This window comes from Oryctolagus cuniculus, chromosome 1 (assembly GCF_964237555.1).
Source record: "Oryctolagus cuniculus chromosome 1, mOryCun1.1, whole genome shotgun sequence".
NCBI classification, from domain to species: domain Eukaryota; kingdom Metazoa; phylum Chordata; class Mammalia; order Lagomorpha; family Leporidae; genus Oryctolagus; species Oryctolagus cuniculus.
Window position 1 is genome coordinate 153,904,056 of NC_091432.1, and position 23,750 is coordinate 153,927,805.

A 23,750-nucleotide genomic window follows, 5' to 3' on the forward strand; every position below is an offset into this window, starting at 1 on the left:
CGCTTAACCGTGGGGACGGCTCCCCGGAGCTTGCACTCGTGAAACTCACACCGTGGACAGCGGCCTGGGCTTCCTCTAGAAAGAGGTGGCCTTCGAGCTGGCTAGTTTGGAGTTTTAATAAATGTTTAAGGAGCGAATGGAGCCAATGATCACGGACGGTCAACCTAGCGGGTGCTCAGCAGCTCAAAGAGTATCTTGCTTTGGCATCAGGTTTGTAATGAAAAGCTGGGAAACAAAAGAAACATCGAGGACTAGGAACGGTACTTTCGCAGTGCTCTGGCTGAAAATGCGGTTCCTCCAACGGCGTCTGGAAGCGGGAAGCAGAAGGAAGCCGGAGACGGGGCGGAAGGGAGCGAGCTGGGGGCGGGGCCACGGCGGGGCGGGGCCACGGCGGGGCGGACTACGGAAGCCGAGCGGGCACAGCGGTTCTGCAGAGGAAGTGTGCGTGTGCCGGCGGCGCGGGGGCCAGGTTTTGAGTCTTCTTGCGCGGTCGGGCGGTCACACCCGCGCTTACTTCTGCCGTTGCGGCAGCTCTCGCGGCGGAGACGCAGTGCCTGAGTCGCTTGGCTCTTCTGTTGGGTCAGCGACGCGAGGGACCCACCGCGGCGTGTCGTCGGTGCCTCCCGGCCGGTGGTGCACCTACCCGGCCGGCCGGCAGAGCCCCCGCCCGTGTCCGCCGGCTGGTCCGGGGGATCCGGGCACCGCCTCCACGGCGGCTCCGCCGGACGCGCGGACCGGCCCCCAGCCCGAGCCCCGAGTGGACGGCGTCATGAGGCACCTGCCGTACTTCTGCCGGGGCCAAGTGGTGCGGGGCTTCGGCCGCGGCTCCAAGCAGCTGGGCATCCCCACAGGTGAGCGCGGGGCGGAGCGGAGCCCCCAGGCCTGGTCACGCGGGGGAGAGACGTGAGTCGGGACAGGGTCGTGGGCCCCCCAGGCCGGAGGCAGTACCCTCTCTGCCCCGATGCCCTGCCGCCCTTTGCTCGGGTTGAGAGAGCTCCTCTCTGCCCCTTGGCTCTGAGCTCACTGGGGACCAAGGCTGAGAGGGGCTGGGGGCCGGAAGCTGGAGAGGTATCGCAGGGTCTTATGCCTCCTTGCCCACCCAGGGTCGAGGTGGCCAAGCGTGGCACTTGTCTTGCTCATTAGAAATGTGATGTGGGCCAGATGGGCTGAACTTTCAAGGCGATGTTAAAGTTCGTTTCTCAAAATCTGCTATTGTATAGTGTCCAAGTGGTCACACAGGTAGTTGAAGGAGAGCCAAGTCGCTCTTTTCATGGGATTTAGTAATGAAACCTTGATTGCTTAATTTATTCTTAACAATACAGGCTAGGGCTGTCTCTGAAGTTCGGGCTTAGGCTTGTAATACTTTGAAACTAATCTTTTTAAGTGATTCGTAACCCACTTAGGAAAGACCAGGTCTAAAAGAAATATGTTTGTTTTGCACCTTTTCTTTGTTTGTCTGAGAGAGAGAGCGATTGAGATTTATACACTTTGTATCTCATTCCTGGCCTGTCCAGATGAAGAGGAGAAAGAAATACCAGCCACAATATGGAAGGATGGGATTGGTAAACACAGGGTCCTGGGAATTTTGGGAGTGTCGTGGTTGAGACGAGCCCTGCATGTGATTTTTACAGACATTTAGTGTGAAACTTGTAACACCAGAATATTTACTTCTGTTGTTTAGCTAACTTCCCTGAACAAGTCGTAGACAGCCTTCCGGCCGATTTCTCCACCGGCATTTATTATGGCTGGGCCAGCGTTGGAAGTGGAGATGTCCATAAGATGGTGGTGAGCATAGGCTGGAACCCATACTACAAGAATGTAAAGAAGTCCATGGTAAGAACTGTACTTTGCTCTGTCACTGACAATGCAATGGTGGTTTAAGTAATACACAGTATTTCATGCACAACAGTGTTCATCAGTGGTAGTTTCAATATAGTTAAAATTGTAGAAATTTTGGCAGCATACTTGAAGGATTTAAAAGTGAAGTATTTGGTTACTATTTGAATGTAATATCTTTTTCCCCTCGTTTTACTTTCAACTATTTGTCCCTTGGATCTAACGTGATTTTCTTGTAGACTTCAAATAGTTGGGTCATGGTTTAAATCCATTTTGGTAATCACTCCCTTCTTATTGGAGTGTTTAATCCTTTTAGAGTAATAACTTATAAAGGGTGACGCCCTGTATTACATTAATTGTTCTGTATACCTTTAACTTTTTGCCCTTCGTTTCTTTAATTACTGCCTTTTGTCTTGATTTTTTTGTAAAGACATATTTTGATTTCCCTCTCATTTCCCTTTTCTAAAAAACATTTATTTGAAAGGCAGAGTCACACGCACACACGCACATACGCACACAGAGCGGGCGAGCGCTTCGATCTAGTGGTTCTCTCCTGAGTGACCACAATGGCTGGGGCTAGGCCAGCCCAGACCAAAGACAGGAGCCAGGAACTCCGTGTGCGTTACCCATGAAGGTGGCAAGGACTCCAATACTTGAGCCATAATCTGCTGCTTCCCAGGGACGTTTAACAGGAGCTAGATCTGGAAGTGGAGCAGAAGGGGCTCAAACTGTCACTCCCATGCTGGCATGCAGACATCTCAAGTGTCAACTCCCCACACAGTAATGCCTGCTCCTCTTTCTCATTTCCTTTAATGGATTTTGTGTATAGTTTCTTTGTGGCTCTTGTGGGAATTAAATTTAGCACCCTGAAATTCTAGAAGTCTTTTTTTTTTTTCCAGATTTATTTATTTATTTGAAAGTCAGAGTTACACCAAGAGAGGAGAGGCATAGAGAGAGAGAGGTCTTCCATCCAATGATTCACTCCCCAATTGGCCACAGCGGCCAGAGCTGCACTGATCCGAAGGCAGGAGCCAGGAGCTTCTTCCAGGTCTCCCATGTGAGTGCAGGGGCCCAAGCACTAGGGCCATCCTACACTGCTTTTCCAGGCCAAAGCAGAGAGCGGGATCGGAAGTGGAGAGCCGGGTCTTGAACCGGTGCCCATATGGGATGCTGGCGCTTCAGGCCAGGGCGTTAACCCAGTGCACCACAGCGCCGGCCCTAAGAAATCTAATTTGAGTTCATAACAATTTAAGTAGCGTATGGATCCCACAAATTACATCTTTATATGTTGTATCCCCAATAACAGATTAATACAGATGTTTCTTGGCTTCCACTGTGGAATTGCAATGGGGTTATATCCTGATAGGCTCATTGTGAATTTTAAAAATCCTAAATTTAGCCATCTTAAGTCAAAGACTAATTTTTTATGTATTTAATTTTTAAATCATGCAGAAAATAAAAAGTGGACTTAAAAACCAAGTTCATAATAATACTATTATGGGGTAGAAATGAGGTCTGAAATTGAGCTTGCCACAGTTAGTGTAGCTCATTTACTGTTTAATTACTTTGTTAATGCATTAAGTCCCGAATTTTCAATTCTGCAAGTATTTCAATGACATAATATTTATTTCAGAGTTACCATAAGTGGTACATTTGTTGCTCAGTTGAAATTTTTAGAGGTGTCCTAAACATAGGATGATGGAATAATAGTTAATGCTTACTAAAGGGATGGTGCTTACTGGTAAATTGAAACTCTTTTCTTTTTTAAATGACCTTGCAGGTGTACTCTTCTAATCCGACTTTCTTCTCACAGCACCCACACAGTTTAACTGTTTTACCTGTTAGATTTGGCTAAGTCTTTTGTTGGTTGGAGTGTATGGGAAAACAGATTGACAATCATGCTAATCCCATCTTCTTTGACTATTTAAATGAAGATACTTTGAAAAGTTTGGAAAAAATGGAATTAGAAGATAAGTTTAGGGAGTGGACATTTGATGCAGTGGTTCAGATGCTGCTTGAGACACCTTCATCTCACAGCAGAGTGCCTGGGTTCAAGTCTTAGCTCCTCTTGCAACTCCAGCTTCCTACTTACGCTTGCCTTGGAGAGCCGCAGGTACTCTGCTCCCTGCCAGGCACATGGGAGACCCAGATTGAGTTCCAGGCTCCTGGCTTCAACTTTGCCCAGCCCTGGTTGTTATGGGCATTTGAAGAGTGAACCAGTAGATAGGCACTCTCTGTCTCTTGTCATTCCAGTAAATAAAAATAAAGATAAACAAAAGATGCTTATTTTGATTTAAAAATGTGAAAACATGCCTCATTTTTATATGCATTTTTCGAAGTGCCCTTGTAGAAGTATGTCACTTGAAACTCAGTGCTAGTATAAGCCAATAGTAGTGTCTCAGAATTACTTAACATTTTGTTCAGAATTTCACTGAAGTTTGTAGGATGGTGAAAATTATTTGTTGGAGGGGATAAGGAAAAGAGTTGATTAAAGATCAAAGAATACCTTACTGTAGAAAGAGAGAGGAAAGTAGAGGATGAAAGGCTGTGCCATCGCTAACTTTTCTTTAACTACTCAGCAGAAATATTACTATAGCACCAGTGACAAATTGCCTTGGAAGTTTGTCAGTAGTTAGGAAAAATTTGATTTCACAGTGGTGGAGTGTTCGTACATTTCAGAGTTTTTCTTTTTGCTTTTCTTTGACAGTAATAGACATCTATGAAATACCTGTTCAAGTCTTTTGCCCTACAAAAAATTGTGTTCTTTGTCTTATTGTGTCTTAAAGAAGCTTTTAGTATTTTATAGATCCAGTTCATTTGTTGGAACTGTATATTGCTGTGTTTTTGTTTTTAAAACTCAATACTGTCTTTGAAAAACAGTGATCCTTAATATAATCCAGGTTATCATTTTTCTTTCATGATTGATTGGTGCTTTTTATAATCCATTTAACAACTCTGCCCACTTCAAAGTCATGAACTCATCTATGTATTCTTCAAAAAGCTTAATTGACTTTTCTCATTTGTGAGTATGCTGTCGTGTGTGGTAAGGGTAAAGATTACTATTTTTTCCTCATCTGCATGTAGAATTAACCTAGCCCATTTACTGAAAATAATATCCTGGGGCTAGCGTCGTGGCACAGCACATTAAGCCTCCGCCTGTGATGCTAGCTTCCCATATGGGCACCTATTCAAGTCCCAACTACTCCATTTCCAATCCAGCTCTCTGCTAATGTGCCTGAGAAAGCAGTGGAGGATGACCCAAATGCTTAGGCCCCTGCCAGCCACGTGGGAGACCCAGATAGAGTCCCTAGCTTCTAGCTCCAGCCTGACTGAGCCCCAACTATTGGGACCATTTGGGGAATGAACAAGAGGTTGGAAGAGGTCTCTGTTTCTTCTTCTTCCTCTCTAACTTTGCCTTTCAAATAAATAAATCTCAGAAAATGACAATCTGTGCTGCCCACCCTCCAGTGTTCCCCCTGCTCATAAACCAAGTGATCTTATGTATTTGAGAGTCCAGGTATCCAGTCCTACATAGTATTGGTCTGCTTGTCTAACCTTAGGCCATTATCACAAGGTCTTCATTTCCACAGCAGTATATTAGATCTTGATATCTGGTTGTACAGATACTCTAGTTTTGTTTTCAGGATTTACTTAGATAATTTTAGCATTTCCATGTGCATTTTAAAATTATTTGTTAGTTTCTACAATTAAAAAAAAAAAACCTAGGATTTTTTTTTTCCTTTGGACAGGCAGTTAGGCAGTGAAAGAGAGAGACAGAGAGAAAGGTCTTCCTTCTGTTGGTTCACTCCCCTAATGGCTGCTACAGCCAATACTGCGCCGATGTGAAGCCATGAGCGGGGTGCTTCCTCCTGGTCTCCCATGCGGGTGCAGGGCCCAAGCACTTGGGCCATCCTCCACTGCCTTCCCGGGCCACAGCAGAGAGCTGGACTGGAAGAGGAGCAACCGGGACAGAATCCGGCGCCCCGACCATGACTAGAACCCAGGGTGCCGGCACCGCAGGCAGAGGATTAGCCAAGTGAGCCACGGCGCTGGCCAAAACCTAGGATTTTGATTGGGATAGCACTGAATCTATCGATCTGGAAGAGTAGACATCTTTACCATTACCCTCAATAATGACTTGGAATTGTCAGCATCAAGGTCGTGTATATTTTGGTTTCGTTTTTACTCAAATGTTTACTGAAAAGAAAAGTGAAATTTATTGATTCATATTCATAAAACCAAGGAGCCATCTTTTTAAGGGAAAATTCAGAAAATGCGTACAAAATGTATATTATGAAAAAACTGCATAGGTTTCAAATTTTTTGCACAAGAATAAACTTAGTTTTAAATTTCTTTGTTTCCTTGAACTTTTTTAAGTACACTTATATTTTAATTCATCCCACTCAGTGACATGTGGGAAATCAGAGTCCCACAGAGGTCGGTTATATGGTTACCCAAGTGTGCAGCTGTAGACTTTAGATTCTTAAATCAGTGCTCTTACCACAGTATATGATCTCAACTCACGTGTAAGTGATTTTAAGCTTACTAACCTAACAAAAGCAAAGTTCTTATAAGAGTTGTGTTATAGGCCGGCGCCGCGGCTCGCTGGGCTAATCCTCCGCCTTGCGGCGCCGGTACACCAGGTTCTAGTCCCAGTCGGGGCACCGGATTCTGCCCCTCTTACAGGCCAGCTCTCTGCTGTGGCCAGGGAGTGCAGTGGAGGATGGCCCAAGTGCTTGGGCCCTGCACCCCATGGGAGACCAGGAGAAGCACCTGGCTCCTGCCATCGGTTCAGCGCGGTGCGCCGGCCGCAGCGTGCCAGCCGCGGCGGCCATTGGAGGGTGAACCAACGGCAAAAGGAAGACCTTTCTCTCTGTCTCTCTCTCTCACTGTCCACTCTGCCTGTCAAAATATATATATATATATATATAAAGAGTTGTATTATAATGGATGTATTAGTTTGATTAATCATTGATTAATGTATATATTTATTTTTTACTATTTAAGAAATACAAACTTCATGCATTTCATATGTACAAATTAGGGAACATGGTGATTCTTCCCAACTCTACCTCCCTCTCACCCTTCTTTTTCTTCCCTCTCCATTCTCATTTTTATTTTTTACAAAGATGTATTTTTAGTTAATTTTATACTCATAAGATTAACCCTACACTAAGTTGAGTTCCCCAAATAGTATGAAAAGAAAACAAAAAACAAAACAAAACAAAAATTGTTCCTCAACAGTCAAGACAAGGGCTCTTCAAAATCATTGCATTGCAAAGTGTCAGTTCCACTCCTATAGATTACCTTTTAGGTGCTCTATTAGTTACCGCAGATCATAGAGAACATATGGTATTTTTCTTTTTGTGACTGGCTTGTTTCACTAAGTGTAATCATTTTCAGTTGCATCCATTTTGTTGCAAATGACAGGATTTCATTTTTATTTTTTTACCACTGTGTAGTATTCCCATAGTGTATACTTACCATAATTTCTTGATCCAGTCTTCAGTTGATGGACACCTGGGTTGATTCCATACCTTAGTTATTGTAAACTGGGCTACAATAAACATGAGGGTATAGACAACTCTTTAATATCCTGATTCATTTCATTTGGGTAAATTCCCGGGAGTGGGATGGCTTGGTCATATGTTAAGTCTATATTCGGCTTTCTGAGGTATCTCCGTACGGTCTTCCACAGTGGCTGCACCAGTTTACATTCCCACCGACAGCGGATTAGGGTACCTTTTCCCCACATAGTCACTAGCATGTGTTTTTTGATTTCTGTGTGAGAGCCATTCTAATGGGTGAGGTGAAACCTCATTGTGGTTTTGATTTGCATTTCCTTGATGGCTAGCAATCCTGAGCATTTTTTCATGTCTATTGGCCATTTGGATTTCCTCTCTTGAAAAATGTCTGTTCAGTCCTTATTCTTGTTTTTTGAATTTCTGCATTTTTTTTTTAGGCATTTGTGCAGTTGATTTTTCCCCCCTTTGGTGGCTTTTATCTTTGAGTTATGACACTACGGCTTAGTGGAACGTCTGTACTTTCAGTGAATACCAAGAGGTGTGTGGTGGGTGTGGCCAGTTAGCTGTGGTCAGTGCTCCAGGGTGGAGCGTGGTAGATCCCTCTTGTTAACAGCAGGAGGGAAATGGTATGATCACCCCCCTCACCTCCTCTCCTCCAAGCTGAGCAATGCCCGGTGTTGGCTCCCAGAGTGTTCCACACTCATCCACACCACTGTCTGAACCGCACAGATGATCTGCACCGTCCTCACTGTGAGCACAGTTCCCACGGCAATGAGCTGCTCTAGGCAACCAGGGAGCTCTGAGAGTGTACAGCAGCACCCAGTTTTTGCCCAGAAACCCAGCTACACTCTGCCTCCTCGCAGGCAGTGTTTTCACAGTCTCAGCAACCAGGGCTCCCGTGCTCAAAGAGTACAAGAGGGTCCGGAGGGTCCAGTCCACCCCACCAGTCTGTCCTGTCCACAGAGAGACTGAAGGGTTCCCAGAGCTGCTGCCCCTGTGTATTCTGCCCTGACGGATTGAGCCTGATCCTCCCAGCCAGACTCAAAGTCAGCGGGGGACATGGGTTCTGCCCCCTGGTAAAATCCCTTGATTGGGGCAGGTGCTGTGGCATAGCGGGTGGAGCCACCACCACCTGCAGTGCTGACATCCCGTTTGTGTGCCAGTTCAAGTCCTGGCTGCTCCACTTCCAATCCAGCTCTTTGCTATGGCTGAGAAAGCAGTAGAGGATGGCCATGTCTTTGGGCCCCTGCACCCGCTTTGGAGACTCAGAAGAATCTCCAGGCTCCTGGCTTCCAATCAGATCAGATCTGCACAGCTCCGGCCGTTGCAGCCGTTTGGGGAGTGAACCAGCAGATGAAGGACCCCCCCTCTATCTCTGTCTCTCCTTCTCTCTCTGTGTAACTGTGACTTTCAAATAAATAAATAAATCTTAAAAAAAAAATCCATTGATCATATGCATGCATAATACCTGCTGACCACATCCCTATTTGCTTCACAATTCTGCTGGGCACATACAAGTGTCCCCGCAGGTGGTACTTCCCCTCATCCATTGCCAGGTGGGTGCAGCTGGCAAAGTAGAGACCATCCCTGCTAGTTGTTGGGTACGTGCACAAGAACTGGAGCAGCTGTTACCTGTGTTTGTCCATAAATGGTGCCAGCCCTCCCCACAGCTGGCCGCAAGTTGCTGTTGGGGGAGGGTAGTGGTGGGAGGGAGACTGGGAGAGACACACTGCCTCCCAGCCACCTTCCACCCCCCGACCCAGCAGTCGCCCTGTTGCCCTCAGGGTTTGGGGCTGCACTCAAAGACAGTGTTGTCCACTAGGCTGTCTCTCCAGCTGTAGCAACAGTGGCGTGGGCCTGTGCAGTCTGACCTCACCTGGCTTGCCAGAGCAGGCAGTTTTTCCGGATCCAAGCTGCTGGGTCCTTTGTTGTGTCCTTGCTCGTTACTGTGTGTCTGCACCTTCCACACAGGTCTGGGCTGTTTCCACTGCTTTCTCAGGACCTGCTACTGCAGCTGGACCCTCAGAGTGTGCTTTCTCCACTTTTTTTCTGCTAATTATGCCTGTCCTAGATCAGACCGCCCTCTTGCTATTCTGCCATCTTGGAACCCTCCTCAGTGTGTATGTATTTCAAGTCATCACATTGTATACTTTAAAAGCAGTTTTTATCAATTATAATTCAGTAAAGCTGGAAAAGAGCTATGCATAGATTATAAAGGAAAGTCTCGTTTTTAATATGAATATTTTCCTTTTATAAATTCTTTAAATCAGGGCTCTTTTTGTTTAATGGGCGCCATGAAATCTATATGTTCCATTAAATTATATGCCAAGGCTGTTTTTTTTTTTTTTCTGTTTCATTTAAAGATTTATTTGAAAGTCAGAGTGACAAAAAGACCTTCTGTCCCTTAGTATCACTCCCAAAATGGTCACAACAGCTAGGGCAGGGCCAGGCTGAAGCCAGGAACTCCATCTAGGTCTCCCACATGAATGGCAGAGGCACAGCACTTGGGCCATTATCCACTGCCTTCCCAGGCACATTGGCAGGAAGCTGCATCCACAGCTGAATAGCCAGGCCTTGAACTGTTACTCTGGCAAGAGATACCAGCTTCTCAAGCATGGCCCAACCTGCTGTGCCACAACCCCAGCCCTGTGAAGTGTTTTGAGTAAGTAAAACCCCTTCCGGCCACCCGCTCCCTGCTTCCTGGCCTCCCTGCTCCTCCACATGGCTCGCTCCTGGTACTTGGTACTTGGTATGAATCCAGATTTCCCTTTCTTTCGCAGATAGGGCCCTCACTCTCCTATGCATTTCTCACTGAATCAAAAGCTTAAAACTTAAAAAAAAAAAAAAAAGAGTAAGTAAAACTCACCTTAATCTAAAGTTCTCATGTAATATTTCCTTCCCTTTTTTGATCTGATTTATATTTTAAGGGCACAGGTAAAGCAGATATGTTAGGTTAGAAGGAAACATTGATTAAATTGAGATTTCCATGTTTGATTTTAAAAAATAGGCCATTCATAATTTGTTTTAATTACTTTGTTGCTTTTTTACTCCAGTTTAGCTGTTCTCTTAGCAGATTTATGATGAAATATTTATCATATTGAAGTATTTAATTTTAAGAATCACTTCAGAGATGATTTTCTCAAGTCACATACTTTAAGATATGCCTCTAATATCAAGGCAGTGTTTCTGGTTGCTTATACTTAAACTTGCTAGTTTCCATTGACACCTTTGTAGTTCAGTCCCAGCCATCTTATTTCAGTATTTGGTCTTTTAGTTGGTCTTTCTGCCTTTTGAAAGCAGCTGCGTTCTGTAAGGGAATCTAGTACAGTTCAGATGACTTATCTGAACCAGAGACATTCTGGGGCATCTTTTGCCCTCTGCGCTGTTTTCCTCCAGCCCACCCTGTCCCTGTGTGTCACATGGCTTCCTGATCAAGAACCTGCCTGTTTCTTCTGCCTCTGCATCAGTCCTCAGCTCTGCTGATTTCAGTACCCCAAGGTGGTACTGAGGAAGCTCAGAAGCCACTCGGTTTACCAGGACATTTGAAGCAGGCTTGTCTTGACCTCAGGTGCTTTTAGTAACATCTCCTGATGCTCGATTCATCCTCTCTTTTTTGTCTTTGCTCAGTTTTTCAGCTCAAGACTGATAACTTCTTTTGAGAAATGTCAATTTTTTTTAAATATATGTATAAACAACAGATGACACCAGATTTGTGGTATAGCATATCTACTGCCTCACAGTTATCTTTACTTGTAAATTAGGGGCTGAATTGGTGATGGAAGAAGTCAGGAAAAACTGTACTTAGATTTTAACGTAGGTCTCTAAGATTTTAATGAAGATTGTTTCATTAAATTTTTTTAAAAGATTTATTTATTTATTTGAAAGGCAGAGCCGCAGAGAGGCAGAGGCAGAGACAAGAGAAAGAGAAATCTTCCATCCACTGGTTCACTCCTCAGATGATCTGTAGCCAGGAACCAGGAGCCTCTTCTGCGTCTCCCACGTGGTTGTAGATGCCCAAGGACTTGTACCATTTTCTACTGCTTTCCCGGGCCAGTTTCTACTGCTTTTCCAGGCTGGATTGGAAGTGGAGCAGCTGGGACTTGAACCAGCGCCCATATGGGATGCTGGCACTGTAGATGGTGGCTTTACCCACTATACCACAGCACCGCACTGGCCCGATTGTTTCATTAAAATTAAGACAACATTGCGGTCATCGTTGTGGCTTAGGAGGGTAGAGCCACCATCTGCCAATGCTAGTATACTCTGGGGGTGCTGGTTTGTGTGCAGTTGCATTTTCACTTCTGATCTAGCTCCCTGCTGATGGCCAGGGAAAAGCAATGGAGGATGGCCCAGGTGCTTAGGCCTTTGCTTACCCTTGTGGGAGACCTGAAGAAGCTCTTGGCTCCTGGCTTCAGCCTGGCCCAGGGCTGGCTGTTGTGGCCATCTGGGGAGTGAACCAATGGATGGGCGCTCTCTCTCTGTCTCTCCCTTTCTCTTGGACTTTGATTTTCAAATAAATAAATAAATCTTTTTTTTAATTAACCTACCATAAACAAATATTTCAAATTTCAAATGTTTTGTGAGCTAATGGTGATCTTTTCAACATTTCTTGATTTTTAGGAAACTCACATCATACATACCTTCAAAGAGGACTTTTATGGGGAAATCCTCAATGTGGCCATTGTTGGCTATCTTAGACCAGAAAAAAACTTTGATTCTTTAGGTAAGTTCTTATTTTGATCTTCTTAAATGTTATTACTGCTGCTACAACCACTACAATAATGATGGCAGGACAGATAATATTTGAACATTTAATTGTGCTAGGCACTGTTTTAAAACTTTACATAAAGTAGCTCCTTTATCTCCCACAACCACCATCTGAGGAAATTGGCACAGAGTTGTTAAGTCATTTTCCCAAAGTCACTGTCTTAGTCCATTTTCTGTTGCTGTAACTCGAGGGTGGGAAACTTTTTTTCTCAAAGGGCTACTTGGATATTTATAGCATCATTCGCAGACCATAAAAAATTATCACCTTAAAAATTAGCCTGCTTTAGATTTATTGAAATTTGAGTTCTACATGCACTTGCCTGGGCAAAGCCAGATCAAATGATTTCACCACCCCTGCTACACCATGGCCTAGGAAATTTACAAAGAGTAGACGTTTAGATTGTTCAAGGTTCTGCAGCTGGGAAGTCAAACGTGGCACTCGCATCTGGTCTGCCTCTGGGGAGTGCCTTCTTGCTGCATTGTAACACAGAGTCGCATGGTGAGACAGTGTAACAGTGCTAGTGATGGCTCACCTTTGGAACCAAGCCACTCCCTCAGTAACCTGCTAATCCATGAATGGATTACTTCATTCATGAAGACAAAGCTGTCATGACTGATTTTCTTCCCAAAGTTCCGTTTCCAGATGCCAGTCAAATATGACTTTGGGGATTAAGTTTCCAGCACACAAATTCTGGGGGATGACCAAACCATAGCTATCACGTAGTACATGATAAGCCTGGGTTCATAGCCAACAGACTGACTGCCTCTCTCCTACGTCATGAAGTTAATCTTGCAAAATGCTTGAAGTGTGAGAAACAACAAATCAGAGAACATTGGAAACCAATGTGATCAGCTGTTTATTAGAGTAGTGTGATAGTTTGGACTCTTACTGTAAAGTTTCTTTTAACAGTGTTAAAAGAGAACAGATAGTGACTCTGTTTCTTCCATTTGGTATTTGCAGTGTATGTTTGTGCCCGTACCTTTCTGTGAGAAATTACAAGATTAAGGACTTGTTTTGTGTGCTACTGACTTTTAGTTAAAAGGCTAGAAGAAGGGATGGAACAATTATTTGGCATCTACCCTGTGCCAGCAGTATTTTTAGGAGAGGCTGAAGAAGGGAAAAATAAAAAAGTACATTTGTGGTTTTTCATTAGCTTTATCTGATGTATTCTCTCTACAGAATCACTTATTTCAGCAATTCAAGGTGATATTGAAGAAGCTAAGAAACGACTCGATTTACCAGAACATTTGAAACTCAAAGAAGATAATTTCTTCCAGGTTCCTAAAAACAAAATAATGAATGGCCACTGATGAAAAAAAATTAACCTTATTTATTCATTCACTGTTTTCTAGCATTTCACTGTTCATAACTATGCAGTGTCATCTTGGTTAATTTTTCAGAAATCAAACATTTTCCTACAGCTGTGGATTAAACAGTACAGTGTAGCTACATATTATGCTTCAGCTGTTAAATTAAACCCATCATGCTATAGTGCTGAAAGGATTCACTTAAAAATCAAGATTCTTTTTAATGTATTACTTTGATTAAAATGTACCACTAGAAAGATACTAAGTGTCTTAAAATGGAAATGAAATTACATTTGTGAGTCTGAGTAAAAAGACAAGTCACTAATTTAAGATGATAACTGTAACTCTCGTGGTAAGATACCAGCTGTGTGATTGTATGGCATATGCTGACAAACAGAAGGCTTAGGGAAGTAAATGCACTAAATAAAAGGTTGATAGCTTACTATAAACCTAAAAGGGAAAATCCAGACTTTGTATTTTTGATATTTTGTGCATTAATATATTATTACAGAAATGAAAGCTTTTGTGAGATTTCATTTTACTCATTTCCTTTATGACATCAAATCATTGTCCTGTTTCCATTTGTGGCTAGTGCTGCCTCTGTTCTAAGTGGTTTAGACTCTCTGCCAATCAGTTTGTCTCAGAAGACAGTAAATTAAGAGTTTCAAATCTAGAGGTCTCCTATTTCTTCTTTCTTTTAAAGTTTTTCTAAAATTTTATTTTATGTGAGAGATGGAGAGAGAGTCCTGCAACGGCTGAGACTAGGCCATGGCCGAAGCAGAGGCCAAGAACTCAATCCAGGTCTGCTACGTGGGTGGCAGGATCCCAACTGTGTGAACCATCCCTGCTGATTCCCAGGGTCTGCATTAGCAGGAAGCCGGCATCCGGAGTCAGAGCCAGGAATTGAACGCGCACAATCCAGAGAATGTTAGTGTCTTAACCAGAGTCCTAACTGAGGCCAAGTGACAGCCTCCTTTCTTAAGAGTGTATATTCTTGTTCTGGAACATTTTTCTGGACTTTGGTTCTTTTTTCCTTTAAGCCATTGTCAGTGTCACAGTTTTTTTACATTTGAAATATCCTACAACTGTACACTTAAGAGATTGCGTCTGTGTTTACTATTCTGTCACTGTATGAACAGTGATTAAGCGTGTATCTGCATTGCATTTTCAGAAAGTCAACAACAAACTTCATCATTAGACTTCCTCAAGATTTAAATGAACACATAACTGCTCTTTGGTATGTGTTAGTTCTTAAAGACACAAAATGCTGTTTTCCCCTTAGGGAAACTACTTAAGGGCCAATTAAACTATGAAATACTTAGAAAGTTATTTATTTTTTAATGCAATTACATGTTCCTGAGCAAATCTAAACTGTTGTAGTTGCATATGCATAATGTAATTTAATATTAAAGCATGGTTATAGCTTGAGGAAAGGTATAAATAAAGTTTTAGCTAAATGATCTTTGTACTGTGCATTTTTCCTCCGATTTTTGGTCACTTGAGTCTTTGTTTATATGGGCAGAAAGTTGAAATCATTGAATATTTAGGAAGTTAAGATTACAGATTGTTCTGAGCCTCCTGTAATACTACATTGCATCACTGTTCACTTTAGTAGTATTTTTGGTGGTGGCAGGGATGGTTGAGTGTAGGTATAGAATTATGTGGAAGGTAATTTTAATGATCACTTGCTACAAATCATTTTTCTGTAACCTGCATAAGTGATTTAGAGAATTGATTTTAATAAAAATAATTATAAAGTATATAGAAAAATATGTATAGCTGTTGCTGAAGAGGGAAGTATGGGCAATCGATTATTTAACTTTGTGGTAGTATGAATTTATACCAGACGTCCCAGTTGAGCTTTTTCATTGTTGTATAAAACTATTTAGAAGATACAGTTTTCCATGTTAGAAATTCCAAACATGAGATTAGCTTCAATTATCAGTGGCTTTATGAGCAGTTAAAAACCAATATGGAAAGCATAAAAACAGATTTATGTTTGTTTTGTCTAAATAAAGTCTGAGTTTTTTTTCTTTGCATCAACTTGAATTTTTTGTTGTCGTTTGAGAGACACAGACTTAAGAGCTGCCACCTGCTAGATCACTCCCCAGATACCTGCAGTGTCCCAGCCAGTGCTGGAGCCCGGAGCAAGGAGCTCAGTCTGAGTCTCCCATGTGGGTGGCAGGAAACCCGACTGCGTTGATCCATCATCTGCTACCATAGATCGGGAGCAGAGCTGGGAATCAAACCTAGGCAATCTGATATGGAATGTAGGTTCTTAACCAGTGTCTTAACTACTAGGCCAAATGTCCGACCCTGACTCTTTTACTTTTTTTTAACTAATTTCCTGGCAGATTGTTACTTTTTTAAACTTTTATTTAGTAAATATAATTTTCCAAAGTACAGTTTATGGATTACAATGGCTTTTTCCCCCGCATAACTTCCCTCCCACCCGCACCCCTCCCATCTCCTGCTGCCTCTCCCGTTCCATTCACATCAAGATTCATTTTCAATTCTCTTTATATACAGAAGATCAATTCAGTATATATTAAGTAAATATTTCATCAGTTTGCACCCACACAGAAACACAAAGTGTAAAATACTGTTTGAGTACTAGTTATAGCATTAATTCACATTGGACAACACATTAAGGACAGAGATCCCACATGAGAGGAGTAAGTACACAATGACTTCTGTTGTTGACTTAACAATTTGACACTCTTGTTTATGGCATCAGAAATCTCCCTAGGCTCTAGTCATGAGTTTCCAAGGCTATGGAAACCTCTTGAGTTTGCTGACTTCGATCTTATTTAGACAAGGTCATAGTCAAAGTGGAAGTTCTCTCCTCCCTTCAGAGAAAGGTACCTCCTTCTTTGATGGCCCTGTTCTTTCTACTGGGATCTCACTCACAGAGATCTTTCATTTAGGTTCTCTTTTTATTTTGCCAGAATGTCTTGGCTTTCCATGCCTAAAATACTCTCATGGGCTCTTCAGCCAGATCCGAATGCCTGAAGGGCTGATTCTGAGGCCAAAGTGCTGTTTAGGACATCTGCCATTCTATGAGTCTGCTGTGTATCCTGCTTCCCATGTCGGATCGTTCTCTCCCTTTTTGATTCTATCAGTTAGTATTAGCAGACACCAGTCTTGTTTGTGTGATCCCTTTGACTCTTAGACCTATCATTGTGATCATTTGTGAACTGAAACTGATCACTTGGACTAGTGAGATGGCATTGGTACATGCCACCTTGATGGGATTGTATTGGAATCCCCTGGCACGTTTCTAACTCCACCATTTGGGGCAAGTCCAATTGAGCATGTCCCAAATTGTACATCTCCTCCCTCACTTATTCCAACAGTGACTTGATCAGCCCTTCTGACTGTTGATATATAATTTAATATTTTATCCCTTTTAGTATTTTTTTGGTTCTAGTTAATACTATTGGTTGAACTCTGTAATTAACACACATTTATTCATAGGTGTTGAAATTTAACTGAAAAGTGATGCCTGTTAAATACTTATTTTTTTTTTAAAGATTTATTTATTTGAAAGAGAGTAGGAGAGGCAGAGAGAGAGTTCTTCATCCGCTGGTTCACTCCCCAGTTGGCCGCAAGGGCCAGAGCTATGCCGATCTGAAGCCAGGAGCCAGGAGTTTCTTCTGGGTCTCCCACACGGGTTCAGAGGCCTGTGAATTCACTTGGGCCATCTTCTATGCTTTTCCAAGCCGAGCAGAGAGCTGAATCGAAAGTGGAGCAGCCGAGATGTGAACTGGCACTCATATGGGGTGCTGGCACTGTAGGCAGCGGCTTTACCCACTACGCCACAGCACCGGCCCACAGATTGTTACTTTAAGGTATGTGAAAGGTCCTGAGTAGAGTGTTGTGACAGCTGTAGGGAGGATTTGGCATTCAATGGTAGTTCTGCAACCAAGTGCCTTTCCTTAACAGCCTCTGTTTTTGTACCTGGAGCACATTCGCAGGACATCAGTACCCTGAAAAATCCACTCTCTCTGAGAAAGGGTTCTGATTATTTTTCAGAGTTACCAGAGTATAAGTTTGGGCTCCCTGCATAACTGCCGCTCCAAAACTGGGTTCTGTAATCTTCAGGACATGTGTCAGCAAGCCTGTGCACAGTAAGTAAGATGGGCTTCATTTACCTGTATTGCACATAGTCAACAGTCATTCCTACCACTCTGTTGTTCACCAGCTATGAAGGCTTGAAAGCTAGCGGTTAGTGCTCCTTCTGTAATGTGATGCTGGTCAGGGAGATGGAGGTGGAAGTCTGCTTAGACTTGATGAGGCAGTTTTGCTTTCCTGCTAAAGTGTTAGTCTTTTCTTATTCTCCTCTTACCTGGAAAATGGGTGTTAGGTTGGTAGAGAAGAATCAGCCTGATCTTCAGAGGCAGAAACAGGAAATAATTCTACTCTGCCAAAGGAGAGGCTATCTTATTTAAGAGTTAGCAGAAACAAAGCTAGAATAAGTACTACAAAGAAGGCAGATAAAGGGAACATTAGAAAAATTGAAATAACATGTAAAGAAAAGTATCAAAAATGATAAAATAACAAAGTTGTATAAAAATTGGATAAATTTGGGAATTGTCCAAAATAGAATTTATAGCTGTGAAACAAACTGAAGTTAAAAATTCAGTGCACTGGTTAATTACAGATTAGATGCAGAATTGATGAACTATAAGGCCTGGTTAAGTGTGGCTGCTGTCCTCCTCCTGTTGTCTCAGCTCCAGATTCACTGTCCAGACTTTTTGTGTTGCAGCTGTGACTCTGCGTTTCTTTGACAGTTGGCTTCCTTTTAGGTTGGATCACAGAGTTTGAGCCCCAGCTTGTTTCCTAGCAGCTCAGTAAATCTTTGGCCTTCCTGCTGCCTATTTCCCCTGCTTGCAAGTGTGTATTTAGAATGGGCATATTTGACAACTGATAAAATGCCCATTTTGGTTCCATGGCGGTAACAAAGGCCAGGTAGAAGGATGGTAAACCAAAGTAATGCTACATCTCAGGAAATTGCAGAGATTGTCATAAAAAAATCCTGAAAGCTGTAGGGTAGAGGCTTTTCAGCCTGTATGGAAATTTGGTGAATCTTGGAGTATGCCTGTTAACCATAAACTGATCATGGGATGACTTCACGCGCAGCTATTGCATAGACTGTATAAAATGTTTTATTTCTGAGAATTGGCATAATGAATATATTAAGGACACCATGGAGAAGATAATCAGTAAGGTTTAAAGATAGAAAAATACCACAATGAGAAATGAGAGTGAATACAGTATTTGTGGAATGCAGCAAACCCTTTGCTTAAAGCACCTTAAATACTTATATTAGACAAGAAAAATGAAATATCAGTGATCTAGACTTTCATTCAAGATGCTAGGAGTGGCAAAAAAAAAAAAAAAATAGCAAAAGAGACCAGACAAAAAACACACTACCGGGATTCTCTTTATATAAATTTCAGAATAAGCAAAAGCAGTCTAGCAATAAAGACCTATATGGTTCTTAGGAACAGCTGACTTAGGATCATGAAGTATGTTGGGAATATTTGTTTTACTGGCCTGTTTTTAGTTCTAGGTAATGGTTGCATAGTGTACTTTTAAAAATGATTAAGCTTTATCTTCATTGGTGCACAAATAATGTTCTGTATGGTTCAGCTGTAATTATGATTTGCATGGTTATAAGAATTATAACACTGAATTTTTATACAACAAAATATGTTACACATTGAAGATTGAGATGAGAAGTGTGCAGTGGCAGCGATGGAAGGGAAGAGTTTGGAAAACAGCTGCTCATCATCCTCAGTGGGAACGAACAGACGATGCTTAACCTGGAAACACAGGAAGCCGCAGTTGGGGCAGGCACTTGGCTAACAGTTAAGATGTAGCCCATATCAGAGAGGTTGGGTTCTGTACCTGACTCCAGCTCCTGAGTGTAGCTTCCTGCTAACGCAGATCCTGGGAGCCAGTAGTGATGGCTTGAGTGACTGAGTTCCTGCCACACATGGGGGAGACCTAGATGGAGGTCTCAACTGTGGCTCAGCAAAGTCTCTGCCACTGCAGACATTTGAGGAGTGAACCAGTGGGGGGGAGCGCTCACTCGCTCGCTCTCTGCCTCTCAAAGAAAAGAAAAAGAAAAACCCTGGTGTTATTAAAACAAAAACATAAAAAAGCAGCAGCAGTATGAGCATCTCACAGACATACAGAGATAGTTATTAACCAAGAAGGCTGAAATTTACTGCTTCTAAGAAGGGGAAATGGGTGTTATGGTAACAGAGGAAAATGAGTAATTTGATTATTTATGTACAGATCTATCTTGATGAAAATAAAAATTAGTCTTTAAAAAATTAATTATATATTTAAAGGGTGTTGAGAAGGTTGGAAGCTTATAAGATACATTTCTTTTACAGTCAGTATTACATAGTCTTTCAGTAGCAAAAGGTGATTTTTTTTTCAACCTTGTAGCATTTATTTGTTGTGAGAACATTTAAAATCTTCTCTTAGCAATTAGCTTGAACATGTTTTTAAGCAGTGTATCATATTTATAGGTTTCACGCTCGGTAAGTTTTTGTTAAATTTTAGGGCACTTTTGCAGGTAAAATATCTCTAAATTTAACAAGCCCAAATATTAATGTGGAAGCAGTACACTGTAGAGCATTTCTTCACTGTCAGTTGCTGTACTTTAAATCCCCCACGTGGCTAGTGGCCACCGTATTAGACATAACAACTTCAGAGGATCTGTGAAGTCGAAACACAGAGCAAGTAGTAAATTGTACTTTTTTCAGACTAACAGTTGGAGATGGCCTTAATTTTCAGGTGCTTTATCTAAAAGCCATATTGAGCACATTGTTTGAAAATATAGCATACTGAGAAAACCATTTGTTTTTATGCAGAAAAATATAATTCATAGTGTTTCCCTTTATTTGCAGGTAGCTCAGGGCTAAGGTTCAGTCACAGTGGCTTTAATTCCCTTCAACCATGGTATTCAGAATGTTCTCCAGGAAGCCCTTGGGCTCTCGGAAGTGCCTTCACAGGCCAGCACAGGGATCTCTCCAGCTTCCCATCCTGCCTGAGGCAGAATTATTTGAATTGCCTTACCTGTATGGGGTTTTCAGAAGGCTACACTGAACAAAAAGGGCCCCATGGTCAAGAAATACTGGGGCTTCTGCTTGTTGTGATGCGCCCACTGGCATCCCCCTCCCTCGAGGTGCTCTGTTTTCACATCAGCTGCTAGATTTTATATGGCTGGAAGGCAGCACCTCCAGCTCTGTTCTGAAGGCAGGTCAGGTGTCTTACAGGAGCCACGCCCTCCAGGGCATCGACAGGATTCCCAGGTGTGGACTCTGCTAGGCTCCCTGTAAAGAAATAACCTGTGAGTCGCTCATGAGAATTTCAAGTTCATTTCAGGGTCCCTTTAGGCACTTGTGAGCCTTCACAATATTTTTAAGGATTGCCCAGGGCGTTGTTTTGCTTACCGATTGGAGAGTATTTCAAGTTTATTGAAGGCTTCTATCTAAGAACAGTATTTCTGTCGAATGAAGTTTTTTGTTTTTAAGTCTGTCTCCTGAAGCCAACAAAACCTAAAACTAACTCTCAGAGTTCCACTATGTCGGGAAAGAAGAGACAGAGTACAAAGCCAAAGCCAGACCAGTTTTATTCAGAAGAATAAATCCTAGGAGGGGCTCACTCCCAGGTGAACGCATGGCAGCAAGTTGCCAGTGAACACCCAGCAAAGAGAGAGCACCTTCCCTTACAGACTAGTGGTTTATGTAGTACAAAGTGCCGGGAAGGGGCTTGGAGGTCTGACCTAAAGCTGGGCTACCAAGATAGAGGGAGAGCTTGGGCTAGTTCTAAAGGTCCTGCGAGATGACAGTGTGAGCTGGGTGGGGTTTGGGCCGAGGCTGTGGATGGACTCAAGCCGAGCTGCTGAACTGGGGGTAGAGAGCTTGGGAGGAGCATGGTGAGCTCAGGCTGATGGCCGGACTCTTCAGATTTTTCACAATGGCATACTTTCAGTTTAATTTATAATCATAAGATTAACATTCCACCAAGTAAAGAATTCAGCAAAAGTAAGAAGAAAAAAACACTGTTCCTCAACAGTAGAGACAAGGGCTGTAACAATAATCAGTTCTTAAAATGTCAATTTTGCTCTTATACATTACATTTTTCCCACTCTATTAATCACCACAGATCAGGGAAAATATATGATATTTGTCTTTCTGGGACTGGTTTATTTCACTAAGCATAATGGTTTCCAGTTGCATCCATTTTGTTGCAAAAGATAGGATTTCATTATTTTTCATGGCTGAGTAGTATTCCATAGTGTAACTATACAATGTTTTCTTTATCCAGTCATCAGTTGTTGGCATCTGGGTTGATACTATATCTTAGCTATTGTGAACTGAGCTGCAGTAAGCATCAGGGATACAGATAACTCTTTCTTATGCTGATTCCATTTCATTTCGGTAAATTCCCAGGAATGGGATGGCTGGGTCATATGGTAGGTCTATATTTAGATTTCTGAGGATCTCCATACGTTTTCCACAATGGTTCTACTAATTTACATTCCCACCAACAATGGGTTAGGGTACCTTTCCCCCCACATCCTGGCCAGCATTTATTGTTTGTTGATTTCTGTATGAGAGGCATTCTAACTGGGGTGAGGTGAAACCTCATTGTGGTTTTGATTTGCATTTCCTTGATGATTAGTGATACTGAGCATTTTTTCATGTGTCTGTTGGCCATTTGTATTTCCTCTTTTGAAAAATGTCCTTTGCCATTCCTTAACTGGATTGTTTGTTTTGTTGTTGTTGAGTTTATTGAGCTCTTTATAGATTCTGGATATTAAGCCTTTGTCAGTTGTATAGTTTGCAAATATTTTCTCCCTTTCTGTTTGCCTGTGTTTCCTTTGCAGTGCAGAAGTGTCTTAGCTTGATGTAATCCCATTTGGTAATTTTGGCTTTGATTGCCTGTGCTCCTGGGGTCTTGTCCAAGAAGTCTTTGCCTATACCAATGTCTTGGAGAGTTCTCCCAATGTTCTCCACTAGTAAATTGATGGTATCAGGTTGTAGAGTTAGATCTTTTATCCATTTTGAGTTGATTTTGTATAAAGTGTAAGATAGGGGTCCTGCTTAATAAATCTGCATGTAGAGATCTGATTTTCCTAGCACCATCTGTTGAAGAGACTGTCCTTGCTCCAGGGATTGATTTTAGCTCATTTGTCACAGATTAGTTGGTTGTAGATGCATGGATTGATTTCTGGGGTTTCTTTTCTGTTCCATTGGCCTACATGTCTTGTTTTGTGCAAGTACCAGGCTGTTTTGATTATAACTTCCCTGTAGAATGTCTTGAAAACTGATGTTGTGTTGCTTCTGTGTTTGTTTTTGTTGTTTACGATTGCTTTAGCTATTTGGGAGCTCTTGTGTTTTCATATGAATTTGAGCATTGTGTTTTCTAGATCTGAGAAGAATGTCTGATATTTTGATTGGGATCACATTGAATCTGTAAATTGCTTTTGGTAGTATGGACATTTTGATGATATTAATTCTTCCAATCTGCAAACATGGAAGATTTTTCCATTTTTTGTGCCTTCTACTTCTTTCTTTAATGTTTTGTAATTTTCATTGAAGAGATCTTTCACCTCCTTGGTTAAATTCATTCCAAAGTTTTAAAATTTTTTGTAGGTATTGTGAAGGGGACTGATCTTAAGTTCTTTCTGAGCTATGACATTGTATACACAGAGGCTATTGATTTTTGTGTGTTAATTTTATATCCTGCAACTATACCAAACTTATGAGTTCCAGTAGTCTTGTTGTGGAGTCTTGATTCCTCCTATTTATAGAAGCATGTCATCTACAAACAGGGATAATATGACTTCTTCATTTTTAATTTGTATCCCTTTGATTTCTTTTTCGTGCTTCATGGCTCTGGCTAAAAAAATACTATATTGAATATAACAGTGGTGAAAGTGTGCATCCTTGTCTGGTTCCAGATCTTCATGGAATTGCTTTCAACTTTTCCCCATCCAATATGATGCTGTCTGTGGATTTGTCATATATTGCCTTGATGGTGTTGAGGAATGTTCCTTCTGCTGCTGCTGCTTTTTTTTTTTTTTCAAGATTTATTTATTTATTTGAGAGGCAGAGTTACAGACAGAGAGAGGGAGAGATAGAGAGAGAATGAGGTCTTTCAACTGCTGGTTCACTCCCCAAGTGGCTACAAGGCTGGGGCTGGGCCAATCTGAAGCCCAGGAACCAAGAGACAGGAACCAGGAACCAGGAGTTTCTTCCAGGTTTCTCACATGGTTGCAGGGACCCA

General features: G+C 42.2%; 1 protein-coding gene across 1 annotated transcript; it reads left to right on the forward strand.

Annotated features, from left to right (window-relative positions):
* Positions 1–407: 407 nt before the first annotated feature.
* On the forward strand, positions 408–15,475 carry RFK (riboflavin kinase). The gene is made up of 4 exons (XM_002708243.5): positions 408–851; positions 1,682–1,833; positions 11,982–12,084; positions 13,309–15,475. The coding sequence occupies exons 1-4, from the start codon at positions 770–772 to the stop codon at positions 13,437–13,439; spliced, it is 468 nt and encodes a 155-aa protein (XP_002708289.2). The 5' UTR covers positions 408–769; the 3' UTR covers positions 13,440–15,475.
* Positions 15,476–23,750: the final 8,275 nt, after the last annotated feature.